This window comes from Neophocaena asiaeorientalis, unplaced genomic scaffold, assembly GCF_003031525.2.
Source record: "Neophocaena asiaeorientalis asiaeorientalis breed wild unplaced genomic scaffold, Neophocaena_asiaeorientalis_V1.1 scaffold156, whole genome shotgun sequence".
NCBI classification, from domain to species: Eukaryota; Metazoa; Chordata; class Mammalia; order Artiodactyla; family Phocoenidae; genus Neophocaena; species Neophocaena asiaeorientalis.
Window position 1 is genome coordinate 84,014 of NW_020173773.1, and position 16,805 is coordinate 100,818.

General features: G+C 44.8%; 1 protein-coding gene across 2 annotated transcripts; it reads right to left on the reverse strand.

Annotated features, from left to right (window-relative positions):
• Positions 1–774: 774 nt before the first annotated feature.
• Positions 775–7,678, reverse strand: LOC112403906 (low affinity immunoglobulin gamma Fc region receptor III-like). Of its 2 annotated transcripts, none has more exons than XM_024751634.1 (5): positions 7,539–7,678; positions 6,835–6,855; positions 6,035–6,292; positions 3,148–3,402; positions 775–1,346 (listed from the first exon to the last, which is right to left on the reverse strand). In XM_024751634.1, exons 1-5 carry the CDS (start codon positions 7,585–7,587, stop codon positions 1,156–1,158), a joined length of 774 nt encoding a protein of 257 aa, XP_024607402.1. In that variant the 5' UTR covers positions 7,588–7,678; the 3' UTR covers positions 775–1,155. The 2 variants fall into 2 exon arrangements, with proteins under 2 accessions (XP_024607402.1, XP_024607403.1); XM_024751635.1 differs by having other exon boundaries at positions 6,035–6,289; positions 7,539–7,676.
• Positions 7,679–16,805: the final 9,127 nt, after the last annotated feature.

Here is a 16,805-nt window from a genome sequence, read left to right on the forward strand (position 1 = left end):
GATAGGCAGTGATTGCCTTCTCCACCTCTACTCCATTGTTACCGACATGCTGAGGGATTTCCAAGTTTCATAATTTAACTCAGTAGAGTTCAGTACATTTAATATTGGTTATCCAACATTTGTTTAAAGGATGATGTGATCAAAGCTATATCTGAATTAGAAACTAAAACGGAAAAGCTGGTTTTATAGTCCCTGCCACTGCTCTCTAATTCTCACTATTGTGCCCAGTAAAAGCATTCTCACCTCCTACCCATTCTTTCCTGTGCAGTTGTGGTTGACTTCTTCTCATGCTTTCTCTGTTTGGATGCGGAGGTATCTCTGTTCACTGAGCTTAATCCGGGACAACAATGTTGCTCTCCTTCCAATGGCCTTATTCTGTGCTTTCTTTTCTACATCCTCCAACCCCTACACCCCTTCCTGGACCATTTCCTACTCATGACATTAAGAGGGTTGATCACTGTATACTTGCAGACCATCCCAATTCTGACATGGGCTCCCATGAAAAACTCTATTCTACATCACCTCTGTGATTTTCTTTTACCTCTATCTACCACGGCTCGTATTCTAGGTGGTCTTCTCTGGTGGTCTTCTCTGGTCTTTCCTGGACTACCCTGCTCTTTCTTAGCCACCCCCTTCATTGGTTCTGCTGTCTCCCTTAGACCCCCCAGACATACCCACAGTCTGTCTAGAAGGAGTTTTAGGGTGTCTTGAAGGCAGCCAGCCCTGAAGCAACAGATGCAGACTACTATCCAGCTGGTTCTCAACCATGAATTCTCTTATTTACATATCCATTTATTTAAGGACAATATTCATACATCAAGGGTAATCATCAAGAGTCTGTATTGTTGCTTTGCTGGGACGGAATGGTTAGAATAGAGAAAGCATCCATGTCGCTCTGAGACTTCTATTCCTGGTAATGCAGCTGCTCACTGCGGCTTCACTGTTGGCACTTGAAGATCACAGTCCTTTCCTTTCCATAGGAGACCAAGAGAAAACAGAGTTGGGTGAAGGACCCTCAGCCTAGAGTCTGAGGTGTAATTTTCCTGCTGCTTCCAGAGATGCCTGTTGGGCATGGTGGGGCTGTGAATTTAGAAAGAGGTTCAGAGATGCTTCTTTTATCACCCCCATGGGATGGGGATGCTGCTTTTATTACCCTCATTTGCCCTGAGGGCCCTGAGTCCATGTGACTTTGCCATTCCTCCAGTCCTCCTTTGAGTTTCGAAGGGCTCTCTTCACAGAAAAATACAGCCCCGTGTCCACTGCAAACAGGAGTCCCATCACCAGGAAGAAAGTGATTTGGTGCCAAGGTGGAAAGAATGATGAGCTGGTTGGTGGATTTTCTTGACCTAAAGGGAGAAGCAGAGGGATGAGAATAAAATGACATTTGTTAAGGCAGAAATTTGGAATAAACAGTGAGGTCATCAGTGGAAAGTCTTTCTGACACCTGCTAAGAGACAGATTCTAAGGAATATGGGGGGTCTGGCGGAAAGCCATAGCTTCCTCCCACTGAGTCTGGATCTTAATGCTACCTGAGCAAAAGTGTTTTCATGTTTGATGGAGGTATGTGACATAGCGTGGAGCAAGGTAGGTTGTAGCTGGGTTTTGTGTGAAATTCTGAAAGTAGTCAAAGTTTAAGTTGGTGTGAGAACACTATTTCTTAATTCAGTAACTTTCTCTTGTGTCTCAAAATAATAATCATTGTTTTTACCCCACTAAAGGAAATCTAAAAAAAAAAAAAAAAGTGAACCATTGAAATCTGCTACTTACCGTCAGAAAATTGATAATATTTCTTTATCACGGCTCAGTAACTAATAACCCAAAGTGGAAAGAGGTAGAATTTGCTTGTTCTCAACCTCTTAGCCCTTAATATTGTTATTTTAAAGTCATTCCTCACTGTAGTCTATAAACTGGTAACATTAGAGTGGATTTTTAGTCTTAATTTTTTTAACTCTTAATTTTGATTTAATTTCAAACTTAAAAAAAAGGTTACCAGTAAAGTATAAATAACTCTCATATATTCTTTACCTAGATTTACTAATTTTTGGCATTTTGCCCCCATTTTCTTTATTATTTGCTTTCTCATTCTCTATTTGAGAGTATTTATTTTCAATTTAAATTGTGATGAAGTTATTTTTTACACAAATTATGGCATTGTTTTGTTAAAATCTCAGAAGATGTGTGGCTATCTTGCTGTCTTACTACATGTAAATTGCTTATAACAAACATCTTAGTCTGATTACAAGTGTAAGTTTTGTGAAATTAGGAAGTCCAGGAGCACGGTGGCAGGGGATCTCTGACCCTGGAGGATGGTACTACAGAGACTGGAGATGTTTTCTAAGTGACTTAGTGGAATTCAAAATTCTGTCATAGGACACTGGCGCCTGTCCAATCCTTTCATTTTATCTGGTGGATCAGTATACAGGCTTTGAATCTTTGGTGTGCCCTTGGAGACACATTAATTACACCCCCCCCTTTTTTCCACCTCAGTTACTTCATCTGTAGAGTCAATATTACCGATCTCTTAATGTTGTTGTGAGGGGTTACTATGATCATCAGACTAGTTGCATGTAAAGAAGCACTCAGCACAGTGTCCAGCACATTGAAAGATGCCCAATAAAGGTCAGCATGTCTTTGTTACAGAAGTGGAAACTGAGGTTCAGAGAGTCTAACTGGCCACAGTTACGTGGTTAATTAGCAGCAGAGCCAGAACACAGGTTATGGGTCTTTCTGTGAGAAAGTGAGGCACTACTGCCAACTTCGCTTTTGGCTATGACTTGAGGCTTGGAGGGGAAAGGAGAACAGGTCATGATGGGCCAGCATGATAGAGACAGATAACATTATGGATATAGTTAGAATGAGGTAAGGACAGGCATATTTATGGGGGAGGAAATGTGACTTCCGCACCAAGATACTTGTTTTCACAACTGCCTTGCCAAGTAACCAGGCTCCACACCCACAGAGAGAACTTGAAATTGTGGTCAGGAAGTTGTCCTGAATAATTAAAAATGATATTGCATGAGAATGACCCTTGTAAAGACGTCTGTGGAATGGTCAGCAATCTCCTCCCAACTCATCTTCCCAGTGTGAAGGCAGAGTCCCCACACATGGTGCTCTGGGCCCTTTAGATGCGCTCTGCACATCTCTTACCTTGAACAGTGATGTTCATAGCCTCTGAAGACTCGTTTTTACTCCCGATAATCCCCCTGCAGAAGTAGGAGCCACTGTGTTCAAGTTTTGCTTCTGGAATGCAGAAGTCAGAATTCTGATAAGAAAACTGCTTGCCTTGGCCATTCTGGAAAAATTGAACCTTTCGTACAGTAGTATTCTTCCAACTGTGACACTTCAGCTTAATGGGCTCCCCCTCCTGGACCACCCACCGAGGGGCCTGGAGCAACAGCCAGCCTGAAAGACACAATGAGAACACAGGCCCAGGGGGCCTCAGCATTCAGTGCAAAGCTTTTGTGAAGGGGATGCTCACCACCCAGATCCTGGGGGATGATGGAAAGCCAGACTGGGAGCCATCCTAACATAGCTTTCTTTGGGAAAAAGCCAACTGGGCCCTGCAAGAGAGCTCAAGTCACACCAAGAACTTTTGTCTAATGGTGGAGAGGGAGAGACACACACATGGTCAAAACATAAGGTTAGAGCATAGGGTGTAAGTGATGAGGCAGGTAAGAAGCAATTTGCAGTGTCCTTAATGGCTACACTTGGATTTGCTATGGCAGGTAATAAGGAGCCATTGTAAGTTCTAGATCAAAGAGTAAAAATTGTATTAGAAAATGATGATTTGCCCAATTAAAGGAAAGGTAGACTTCAGAAGGAATGGACAGCTGTAGGAATATTGGAAGACTCTTGCAGACAGTCAGGAAGAAGGTTACTGAGTGGCCACAGGAGTGGCTGCAGAAATCATGAAGGAGACCTCAATATAAAAGTCAGGGAGGGGGGACTTCCCGGGTGGCGCAGTGGTTAACAATCCGCCTGCCAATGCAGGGGACATGGGTTTGATCCCTGGTCAGGGAAGACCCCACATGCCACGGAGCAACTAACCCCGTGCACCACAACTACTGAGCCTGCGCTCTAGAGCCCGCGAGCCACAACTACTGAAGCCCGTTTGCCTAGAGCCTGTGCTCTGCAACAAGAGAAGCCACTGCAATGAGAAGTCCGTGCACCGCAACAAAGAGTAGCCTCCGCTTGCCACAACTAGAGAAAGCCTGCGTGCAGCCAAAAAAGAAAAAAATTAAATTAAATCTTAAAAAAAAAAAGTCAGGGAGGGGAAAAAAAAAGCATGTGTGGTAGTGCTGGTAATTGGTGGTTTCTGAAGGGCCATAGCGTCTCAGCAAGGCCATCTTCATTACTGAGCACAGCCTCTGAGAGAGAATGTTATGTCACCAAGGTACTTGTTTTCACAACTGCCTTGCCAAGTAACCAGGCTCCACACCCACAGAGAGAACTTGAAATTGTGGTCAGGAAGTTGTCCTGAATAATTCAAAATGATATTGCATAAAAATTAAAAAATGACATGAGAAAACATTTATCAGACAATGTTAAGTTAAAAAGACAGAATACAAAAAGTATGTATGCTCAGAAAAAAAGAAAAAACATGGACTTAAATATTATGTAATCATATATATATATATATGGTCTGGTTTCTTTGGGGGGAACATTCTTGTTCCATTCTGGCTGTCAGGGACTCAGTGAATGTCCATATGTACATTCGTTAAACTAATATTTTATTGAGCACTTACTATGTTGTGCAGACTGGGGATACCCAGATGACTAAGACACATCAAAGAATCTGTGATCTAGACATAGAAATAATTACAATACAGTGTGATAAGTGCTATAACAGGCTAAGAACAAAGGACTGAAGGACCAAAGAGAATGGAGCAAAGAAATTCTGCCCAAAGAAAGTCAGGAAAGCTTCTCAGAGAAGGAGATAAGTGAAATGGGTCCTAAAGAATGATTAGGAGTTTGCCTGCTGAAGTTAATGCTCTTGGTCACAGTTTAAAACAGTTCTCACTGATTAGACTTCTAAAGTCAGTTTCTAGAGCCAAGTTTAAGACAAGCTAATAACTACCAGATATGATTTGTCTATTGCTTCCTGTTGGTAATTCCCCATTTTATTTGATCATAGGTGGCCATCGATCTCTCACCCAGCTAGATAATAGACATTCCTCTTTGTAGCTCTGTAGACTGAGAACATTGTCAGCTAAATGACACAGTCAGGCAAAGAAGCCAAGAAAATCAGCTTCAGATTCCATGGAATTCTGTTGCAGGTCCACCTTCATTAGGCCCTCCTTCCCCTCCAGACTTGTTCCACTCACATACAATATACAGATGGGGCAGCCATGAAAATAGAGTCTGGCTTAACAAGGTGACGCTGCAGGTACCGGGCTATGTGGTGTGATTTCAGGGACACCAGGAGAGATCTCTGCCTCCGAAATACTTCTTCTACTTGCATCTAATGAGTGGATTCTGTTAATACACAAAGACTGATTCCATGATGAATATGCAGGCTGAACGTGTACATATATCTCTATTAGGAGAGATATCACACGGCCAAATTTATGCTGAAGTGTATATTTTGAGTGCGGCATTGATGGGAAGAGGGAGAGAGAGATTATGGTGAATTAGGGATGGCTTGTGGGGTAGCTTAGGGCATTGTGTGTCTGAGAGTGAGGAGATTGAGGTCCTAAAATGGATTCATTAATTTATTCAATAACTATTATTGAGCATCAGTGTCATGCCCTGACCTTCAGATGACACCATGCATGCTGTATGTATTCTATGTGAATGCTCATTCCTGGAATTGTGAAGTGCAGCAGCCCTGTAGTATATGCCAGGCTTTGACTTTTTACCTAAGGCCTACTTATAGCTAGGACTACAATCTGATATAATTCAGTAGGACTACAGATCATCTCATCTTAGTTTTAAGCCCCAGGAACATCATCTTCCGGTGCTTCTCAAGTCTTTCAGGGCCTCTTTTTTTTTTACCATTTATTAGTGATTTCCCTTTTCCCCTTCACCTACTCACCCACGTAGACTTTTAGCTTCACCGGGTCGCTGAGTGTGGAGAGGACTGTCTGACACTTGTAGTCTCCACTATCCTCAACTTTGGCATCTGTGATGAAGTAGCTGGAGGCCTGGTTTGGGATGAGAGTCCCATTGTGCCACCACTGTGTGGAATTGTCTCCAAGAGGGTAGTCCCCCTGGCACTTTAGAGTCACGTGGTCATCCTTGAGCACCCGGTCCCATTGAGGGTCTAGGAGCACCACAGCCTTTGGGAGATCTGCTGAGGAGTCAAGAGAATGTAGATAAGGGCAGGAAATGAGCCAGCCCTACACTGGCATTCCCAGGGAGGCTCAAAACCCATTGCGAACCGAGAGTTGGCAACTCAGCCTTGGCATAGCACTCAGTCTGAGCATATTGGCTTGGAGAGGTTTGGCCTCCTTCTTTTTGCCTCTCACTGTCGTGGCCTCTCCCGTTGCGGAGCACAGGCTCCGGACGCGCAGGCTCAGCGGCCATGGCTCACAGGCCTAGACGCTCCACGGCATGTGGGATCTTCCCGGACCGGGGCACGAACCCGTGTCCCCTGCATCAGCAGGCGGACTCTCAACCACTGCGCCACCAGGGAAGCCCTGGCCTCCTTCTTGGTCTCTCTTTGTCTTGAGCGAAACTGGCCAGAGAAGCATAGGGCCAAGCCCTACTGTGTTGGGGGAATTACCCCTGTCAGCCCCACATCAGCAATTTCCTATGCACATTTCCTAATACCCTGTGGCTATTGCACATTTACATTCCTCACTTGACCCATCCACAACCACGAAGCAAACTCACCAGCTTGCGTGCCAGCTGAAACTGTAAGAAAAAAGAGTGAAACAGATATTGAGCAGCAGCAGAGATCAGGGTGACTGGAGTGTGGAGAGAGTTTAAACTCCCCTGCCCACCTCTGCCCTGGGAGGCCTGTGTTCCCAAGAATCAAGATAAATATAGTGGATAGCTCTCCCATTGCCTGTCCTCTGGTCTCCAATGTCTGTGCCTCCTACTCCCTTGTCCACCCAAGCCCCTGTTTTCAACACCATTCCCTCACTCTGTGGTCCCCGTTCGAACTCCCAGATTAAGGGTACAGATCGAATATCCCTGAATCAAACCATAAAAACAACCTCACCCCAAATCCCCTGGAAAGGGAGGAAATTAAAAGACTTAGAGAGGAGCACTGGAATGTGAGAATGGAAGAGACAGACCTTCAGGACCATCTAGTCCATACTCTTCAGTTTATAGATAGACAAACTGAGACCCAGAGGGGTGAAGTAATGGAGATCTCACGTCTCCCTTCACCTCCTGATTATGCCCAAATCAGGGCCAGCAATTCTCCACATCTCTAACGCTTGAAGCTTTGTCCTAGAAGCTAAATCTAGATCTATAGACATGGTAAGGAGTCCTATCCCTTGGTAGGGGTCTCATCCCTTGCCTGAAAAGGGATGTCTGCTGAACCCAGGGCATTTTGAGCTCAACTCCCAGGCAGGGTGATTCTGACTTACCTAGAAGCAGCAGAGCCGTTGGTGGTAGCAGTTGCCACATGTTGTGCATTGGAGTAGACAAGTCACCACAGATATCAGAGCCCTAAGGGGACCTAGTTGACTTGAAGAGAGGAAATAAACAGCCCTTCTCCCCACCCCTCAAGCTTATTACTCATCAGTTTCCTTTTCTGGAAACGTCATTTGATTCCTGAATCTGAACGCTGACAAATGAAACCCCACCTCTCTGGCTGGGATCTACCCGGTGACACGAACAGGACAACAGGACCCTGGGAATGAGACTCAATAAGGAGGACATTCCCTCGGGGGGTCTCTTGTTCTACCTCAAAACTTCTCACTCTCCTGCTTGGCCCAGACCCATCTCCACCCAGCCAGGGCCTGCCTACAGAAAGCAGTCATTTAAATCATCAGATCATTAGAAGTGTCCCTCACCCCAATATTATCTCTACCAGCATTTTCTTTTAAAATTGGAAATGCATATGCCTCTGGGATCTCTTACTAACTCCTCCGTGTGAATTCGATCATGAGCTTTGCATCCTCTAGTAAAAGAAACACAGGCAGTGGGAGAGAAATGGGCTCTGGGAGGAGGAGTTACCACTGAAAGGTTGGAAGGAACACAGAAAAGGTGGAAACGGGGTGGGGGGGGAAGGGGGCAGGGTGAAGCGAGGACCAGAGCATTCTACCTTCACCCCAGTGTTATGAGGGCTGTGCTGGGCCACAGTAGTTCAGGTTACCTTGGGCCCCTCAGGGACCCAATGGGCCACAGCTGGTCTGTGAGCCTAGCAGCCTGAGTTCCAGGGCTTCTTTCCAGAAAAAGTGTAGGCGCGGTGGTTAGGAAGTGGTAAGGTTGCTAACCTCTTCTCCTCTTTTCTCAACATCTCTCCTGCCAACACATACAGACCCATACCCTCCCCCATCCTCACCCCTACTTTGTTTGCTCTCAAATCAGTCCAGATCTCAGACAGAAGATCAAATGGCTCTGCTTGGCCATATCATGCGCTCAGCAGATTCCTGGACATCTGGGGCAGGTCTCACTTGGAAAAGCCCAGGAGGTCAGCAGCAGACAGAAATGAGCCAGCGACGTTTGGCAGGGGTAGAGTGGAGACAGGGCCCGGCACAAGTGCCTGCTGGCCACTGCTTCGGACTCATGCCCCTTTCCACTCCAGAGGCAAACAAAAGCGACTTCACAGGTTTTGATTTCTGTTTTGTTTTGCTCCTGAGTAGAGTTATAATTGATCCTCCACCATTCCCGTCCTCCCCCAACACGTTCCTGCAGCAACCCTCCCCCACAGGCCCTTGGATTAGACGTCTGACTAAGAGGGACATTCTAGTGCTCCCTCTTAAGTGATTTGTTTACACCTTCTAAAATCCAGACTAGTATCTGAAATCTTCAGGCTCCGTCATAAAGTACTTCAGACGCTTATCTGGGAAACCTAAGACAGGAGGAGTACCTTCAGGGCTTTCTGTGATTTCTGAGGTGAAAGGTGGCTACCCCTCAGAGCTCTCTGTTGTTCATTGCTACTGAAGTGGCTTTCTGCAACGTGATGTGGTGCAAGGCATTCACTTCAGTTTTCCTTCTTTGAGGTTTTATTTTCTTGTTGATTCGTTTCCTGTCTGTGGCCTTCAAATGGAGGGAGGAATTGTCAGCTGCCGAGAGGGTGGGCTAGACAGGAAGGAGAGGAGGGAGAGCACAGGAGGACAGCAGAAGAATGGGAAACGTTCTGCAGGTTTTCCTGAACAATCCTCCAGCTGAGTGTGTTGGGGTGGTATGCGTTAATTTTACAGTGATAAGTAAAATGCAAATTTTTAAAAGAAGGACAGATGGTCTTGGCCTATTTTAGGCTGGAGTGTTTGTCTCCACGCTTGCTTTTTCTTTTCTCCCTCATCCTTTTCTTTACTCCCTCCCTTCTTCTCTTCCCTAATGTTGAAATGACAGCCACGGCATAAGGTTCTGAGATTACAGAGTTCATCAGTTATCATTCCCCGGGATTTATAGCTTCTTAAGGGGAGACTACCAGACGAGCATCTGAAGTGCTTTAGGGATTATGCGAGTACTTCTGACATTCTGTGTATGCACGAAGAAGCCAGTGGCTAATTCTGTCTGGGGGAGGAGTCCACGTGGAAGACAGAACACTTTAATTGGATCACAGAAGATAATTATGTGTTCAGCAGGAAGGCTTTTGAGGGAAATAGTCGTTTCAGGCAAAAGGAACCACATCAGCAGAGACTTGGAGTGAAATAGGCTGGCATGTTTACAGAGCTGGGTATAGCTCCACAGGATCCGTGAGTACGACAGAGGAGAAGCACAGGCTCTTAAAGGGTTATGAGGACTGTGTTTCAGGTGAGTGTGGGATGGAATTCCAACTCCACTGTTTATTTAACCTGTTGAGGTCTCAGTTTCCATATCTCTAAACTTGGGCTAACAAAAATGGTACTAACCCCAAGGAGTTGTTGTGAGGTTTCAATGAAATGATGCATATAGAGTTGTTGGTTCCACATCTGGAACCATACCGGTTGATGACTATTAGAAGTGCAACACAGGAGGTTGAGGCCTTCTCTCTTTTTCTGACTTACGTTGTGACACTCCCATCCCCTGTACTCCTTCAGGAGCTTGTGCTTCTCCTTTGTAGTCCTCATCACATTTGTGGACTATAAGTTCTTTGAGGGTAGGGAATCTGCCTGGAATAGACTAGTCACTCAATTAATATTTATTGGGTGATCATAAAGGACTTTGTATGTCACGGTGAACAACTTGTACGTTCTGGAACTGCTATCACAGTAGTTTTTACAAAATGTAAAACTGATCATCAAGGTTTTAAGCTGGGGAATGACACAGTCCAAGAAACAGGTTGGAGGGGAGAAAGATTGAAGGTGGAGGGAAAATTTGGGAAGTTATTTTAACAGTTTAGCTGAAAGATAGGAGATTCTCTGATAAAAAAGTGAAAATGCAATGGAAGCATCCAGGAGAGATGTTAAGAAAGTAGAACGGACGGGATTTGGCTGAGTGATTGGCAATGAGGAATGATGGAGAAGGAGGGACTAAGTGATGCTCAATTTTCTGATTTGGGTGATCAGGAGGATAGTGACACATTTCCTGGACATAAGAAATAGAGGAAGAGGAGCAGCCTTTGGGAGAGGGAGGTAATGATCTCAGCTTTTGACACTGAGTTGGAGGTTGGTGGTGATTTTAGGTGGAGATGCCAAGTAGGCAGTTGGACTTATGGCTCTGGAACTCAGAAGGGTCTGGACAGAAGAAGATTTAGGAGGCACCGACATGGTTGATGTTTTAAACTTTTTTGTGGTACGTGGGCCTCTCACTGTTGTGGCCTCTCCCGTTGCGGAGCACAGGCTCCAGATGTACAGGCCCAGCGGCCATGGCTCACGGGCCCAGCCGCTCCGCGGCATGTGGGATCTTCCCAGACCGGGGCACGAACCCGTGTCCCCCGCATCGGCAGGCGGACTCTCCACCACAGCGCCACCAGGGAAGCCCTGTTTTAAACTTTTGATAAAAGCTTTAGGCCCTCTCCCAAGAAAAAAACGCACACATACACATCATTTTCCCTATAATCTAAGAAGCTGCCTGTGAAGCCCATCCAAAGATCCTAGGTTAAGATGAAGTATAAATATCATCTCTCTGATTATAAGAGTATTGAGTGAGAAAAAAGGGGAACAGTGAGGGAAAGGATGGGGAAATGAGGGGAGAGATGGGGAGGGGGAGAGGAGAGGACCAATGACAGAAACTTGACACTCAGCAACTTTAACAGGGTGTGTAAAGGAAGAATAGCTGACAAAGGAGATTGGGTAAGAGGGGCTAAAGAAGTGAGGAGAACAGGACAGCCCAGGGAGGATGGATCTTCAAGGAGGGAGAAGTTAACAGTATAAAATGCTGTAGAAAAGTTCAAGAAAGAGTTCTTTCGATGTGGCGATCTGGGAACAATTCATGACTTTTGCCTGAGCAATGTCAGGGGCTGGGGTTGGGGGCCAGGAACTTGATAACTTTTGGTTGAAGACTGAGTAGAAATGAAATAGCGTTTTAATGAGTTACTACTCCTTTTAAGAATCTCTGTTATGCTTTCATAACAGAGAAAGCATAACAGAGGGGATCCACTCCTTTCCCTCTTCTTATCAGCACCTCAGTATCCCTGGGGGAAACCCCCACTGTGAGTCGTCCATAGAAAGTGGTAATTGCTTCTTACTACAGAAGCCAAAGGAGTCAGATCTCCCCTTCCGTCACCTTGGGCCCGTGTTATGGGCTAAATTGTGTCTCCCCTAAATTTATATGTTGAAGTCCTAATCCCCAGTACCTCAGAATGAGGCCATATTTTGAGATAGGGACTTTAAAGTTAAAATGAGGTCATTATGGTGGACCCTAACCCAGTATGACTGGTACAGTTATAACAAGAGGAGATTAGGACACAGACATGCACAGAAGGAAGACCATGTGAAGACACAAGAAGATGGCTATTGTGGACTTCCCTGGTGGTGCAGTGGTTAAAAATCCGCCTGTCAATGCAGGGGACACGGGTTCGGGCCCTGGTCGGGGAAGATCCCACATGCCTCGGAGCAACTGAGCCCGTGCACCACAACTACTGAACCCATGTGCCACAACTACTGAAACCCATGTGCTTAGAGCCTGTGCTCTGCAACAAGAGAAACCACCACAATAAGAAGCCCGCGTACTGCAACAAAGAGTAGCCCCTGCTCGCTGCAACTAGAGAAAGCCCATGTGCAGCAACGAAGACCCAATGCAGCCAAAAAAAAAAAAAAAGAAGATGGCTATCAGGAATTCCCTGGTGGTCCACTGGTTAAGAATCCATCTTGCAATGCAAGGGACACCGGTTCAATCCTTAGTCAGGGAACTAAGATCCCACATGCTGCAGGGCAACTAAGCCAGCGTGCCACAACTAGAGAGCCTGAGTGCCGCAACTACAGAGCCCATGTGCTCTGGAGCCCGTGCGCTGCAGCGAAAGATCTTGTGTGCCGCAACTAAGACCCAATGAAGCCAAAAAATAAATAAATAAATATTTTTTAAAAAGATGGTTATCTATAAGCCAAGGAGAGAGGCCACAGGAAAATAAAACCCTGACAACACCTTGATCTCTGATTTCTAGCACCCAGAACTGTGGGAAAATAAATTTCTGTGGTTTAAGCTCCCCAGTCTGTGGTACTTTGTTATGGCAGCCTGAGTTGACTAATACAGAAAGCCAAAGAGCAGGCATGTGATCTAGGCTTGGCCAGTTTGTCTTTTCTGGGATGTTGAATTCTGAATAGTTGAGACTTATTCACTCATAAGCAAGATTCACTTAGAAGAGAGGGAGATGGTTGGGTCCCATTCACCACAACAGTGGGATAAGCTGGTCTACCTCCAGCTTCCCCCACCACGATAAATTCCTTTCTTTAAACTGAATATATCCAGAATCTGATACAGTTGCTTATTATCAAGAGCCCTGAGTGATACAGTAAGAAAGGAGAATTAGAAGATGGTACTTATGAACTTCCCTGTTGGCACAGTGGCTAAGAATCCACCTGCCAATGCAGGGGGCCCAGGTTCGAGCCCTGGTCCACGAAGATCTCACATTCCGCGGAGCAATTAAGCCCATGCGCCACAACTACTGAAGCCTGCGTGCCTACAGCCTGTGCTCAGCTACAAGAGAAGCCACCGCAATGAGAAGCCTGCACACCGCAATGAAGAGTAGCCCTGCTCGTCGCAACTAGAGAAAGCCTGCGTGCAGCAATGAAAACCCAACACAGCCAAAAATAAATAAATTGAAAAAAAAGAAGAAGATGGTAACTAGAGGGGGGTCAAGGAAAAAAGGGGAGATTTTGTTTTGTTTTAAGTAAAGATTTGAACTTGTTTACGGGTCTTTGGGAAGAAGTCAGCAGAGTGGGAGAAGTTGGATGCGTGATAAGGAAGGAATACCTGATGAAACAAGTGCAGATCCTAAAGACATGAGAACAGAACATGGGTGGAGAGTTGGCTTTGAACTGGGTATGGAACACCTCTCTCTCTGAGCTAAAAGCAGAAGGTGAGAAAGATGCACATGCAAATCTATTTTCAGATATTGAATAACAATGTTAAAGTAGTTTGTATCTGCTAGCCTTGATTTTCTTGGGTAAGGAGTCGGTCATCTGTTGAGAAAGAGGGGGTGAAGGTGATGATAGTAGGGGGCTTAAGGATACCAGAGAAGGTTTAGAATGACCATTACAGTGAATAGGAGAAGGAGCTGACAGTTTACATGTAAAAGGATTGCCAAGCAATGCCACGGGCCCAGCAGAGGTTGAAGTTTATGGATTTGTAGCTAGGCCAATCCTCAGTGTTGGTAACTTTTCTTCAGTAGTTTTCAGGCCAACGACTGTCTGACTAGCTTGCCGAGAGCAGTCCTGAGCAGGAATGCAGGTAGATTATGCCACCTGTAGAACCTCCAAAGCGGTGCAATTGGATTGCGGAAATACTAGAATGAAGGTAGGTAGAAGTTCAGTGAAGTCATCCAAGACACAGAGTCAGGAGAGGGAGTGTATGAGGCAGGCTGGCCTGGTCGTCTTTGGCGTAGCCCAGGACGAGAATTCCAGCTATCAACTGCTGTGTAACAAACCATCCCAAAATTTAAAATAATAATCATTATGGTGTAAATTAACTATTTTATTGTTCTCATGGATTATATGGGTCAGGAATTCAGACAGGGCATGGTAGGGATGGCTTATAGCTGCTCCACTATATCTGGGGCCTCCCCTGGGAAGAATCAAACAGCTAGGGGCTAGTATCATCTGTAGGCTTTTTCATAAAAAAATGGGGGAAAACTGAGAAAGACAAAGGCGCTCGGAAAGTAAAAAATACTAAGAAAGATACCCAGGTTCACAGACACTGAATCTCAAACATAGATGGAAAATGCACACAGAATAAGACACACACACAGAGGTCTGGAAACAGATGTGAATATAGAAACACATAAAAGCAGTCAAGATGAGAGAACAACTCCAAAAATAGGAAGAGACAGACACAAGGGAAGAAAACTACAAGGAAATGAAATCGATTTTGTGGTGTAACCTTAAACCACTGCCTGTATTTTAGCAGTGGTCACTGAAATAATATAGCCTATTGACATGGAAGAGCTTTACAGAAATTTGATGTTATATGCAAATGCCCTACCTTGTTATCTCACATCAGAACACACTTAGACTCCTCCCAAACTTGCAGAATTTTAAGTTGGTGATGTGTTATGGTAAAGATACTGGTTGAGGTGGAAGGAAATCCAGGTTTTGGTTTCAGTCTGACAGAGTCCAGCTGTCAAGCCACTTCTCTTTCCTAAAGTTCTATTTCCTCATCTGTAAGTGAGGTAATTGAGCTAGAGTATGTCTAGTTCTTTCCATTTTAATATTCTATCATTTTGAATGCTGGCTTCCACTTGTAATTTCTAGGCATTGCAGAAAGTGAGGCAGGAAAGTCAGGGCCGAGCCCAAGGACAGCCTCCTCATGTATACGCATTAGGGAGAAGGCAAAGACACTTCCTTGTTTTGCACTTAATGAGGCCATGATGCATGGAGGAATGACTTCTAAAACAGGAACATTGTAGCATCTGAATGGGAAACTCTCACCATGAAAACCGAGGAGCATGCACAAAAAAAATGCACAGGTTGCCTCATGACCCTGTAGGAGCTTCCACCTGTGGGGCTCCCTCGAAGAGTATGGAAAAATTTAAGGGAAAACAACTCTTAGAGTGCATGTACGGTGGCTTCAGGAGACAAGTGCACAGGACCAGGAGCTGATGCAACCTGGTGCATCCAGGCCACACTTCAACCCTCCCCTCAATGATTATTCCACCGTTAATCAAAAAGACCCCCACCCATTCAAAAACCTAAAAATAAGATTAAAAAGGAGATCAAAAATTCTGCGGGGCTGGCCTCACTTGGGAGGACGCCCACACTCTTCTTTTCTGAGTGTGTAAAACTTTCGCTTCTGCCCTAAATAAACTGCTTCTTTGTTCTCCTTGCTACTCAGTCTCTGTGTGTTTTTCTTTGTGTTACGTGTTCCTTGCCCACATTCTTTTGGATGAGCTGAACAAGATCCTGGACTTTTTGATAAAGCTTTTTCGGTATCAAAAGTAGTAAACTTTGTCTTTTGAAAATCCTAATGAAGGCCACTGGGCTATTTTTGAGAGTCCAAGGAATTTTCTAACAGAGCTAGCAAATTAATAGCTCTAAGATTTAAAAGTTAATTATAAAAATTGAACTCATGCTTTCTCTTCCATGCAAACCAGATAAACCTACTAGAAAAATAAAAGTGACACTGAAAAGAAACCTTAATTTTGAAAGGGAAATGGAAATACTGTTTTGTTTTGGTTTTTCATTAGTGCTATCCCTTCATCAGTGGGAATGTGAGCAGAGCTCAGAACCATTCCTAGAGATTCAGTCCTTGTTCCTCTCACCTATATTTTGTGTTGGTGCTTTAAACAATTTTTTTGGAAAATACACACATTATCTATAATATATTCTTTCTGTTTCTATATTCTTCTAATTCAGAAGTAAATAAAGTAAAAATGACAGTGATACCTCTCTCCCCCAATTTCACTCCCCTCTTCAAGGATAACCACTGAGAAATTTGTTGTCCTTCCAGAACTTTCCCTGTACATTCATATTCATGTAAACACACATCTACCCTTACATATTTATATTTTGTTCATTTTTGTTGTTATTGTTTACATATCACATGACATAATTATTCTGTAACTTGCTTTCTTACAATTCCACATACACACAGGCACACAAATGCACACACCACTCAATATTTTCCCTTTTTTTTTTTTTTTGGCCGTGCAGCTTGTGGGATCTTAGTTCCTAGACCAGGGATTGAACCCGGGCCCCGGCAGTGAAAGCTTGGAGTCCTAACCACTGTGAGACAGGCTGGGACTTGGGACATTTTGCTGCAGTGCTGCAAGGCTTGCACCTGGACACACCTCTCCTCAAGCAACAAAATACAAAGAAACTGTATGGGACTAAAAATAACTGTGCAGGCACAGTTGGCACAAATTCTGGACCCAAAAGATACAAAGAGGCCAAAAAACCCAACTGCAACTTTTGAAGAGCTTGGAGCAAAAACAGGGTGTCCTGAGCGAAAGCAGGGTACTGAGCATGCTCCCTGCACACAACCCCACCTAAGAGGTGGGCAAAACACCTAAGCCACCCCTCTGTTCCGACCCCCTGGACACACCCCTACCCTTACCACACATAAGGAACAAGCTTGCCTCCCTCAGGGAGTGACCAAACAAGGGAGCT

What these genes read in the sequence shown, in the direction of transcription:
- LOC112403906 (XM_024751634.1), bottom strand. Translation starts at nt 7,587, where the DNA reads ATGCACAACATGTGGCAACTGCTACCACCAACGGCTCTGCTGCTTCTA. An exon ending in AACGGCTCTGCTGCTTCTAG is followed by an intron (nt 6,856 to 7,538) that starts GTAAGTCAGAAT and finishes TTTTTCTTACAG; the next exon opens with TTTCAGCTGGCACGCAAGCT. An exon ending in TTCAGCTGGCACGCAAGCTG is followed by an intron (nt 6,293 to 6,834) that starts GTGAGTTTGCTT and finishes TTGACTCCTCAG; the next exon opens with CAGATCTCCCAAAGGCTGTG.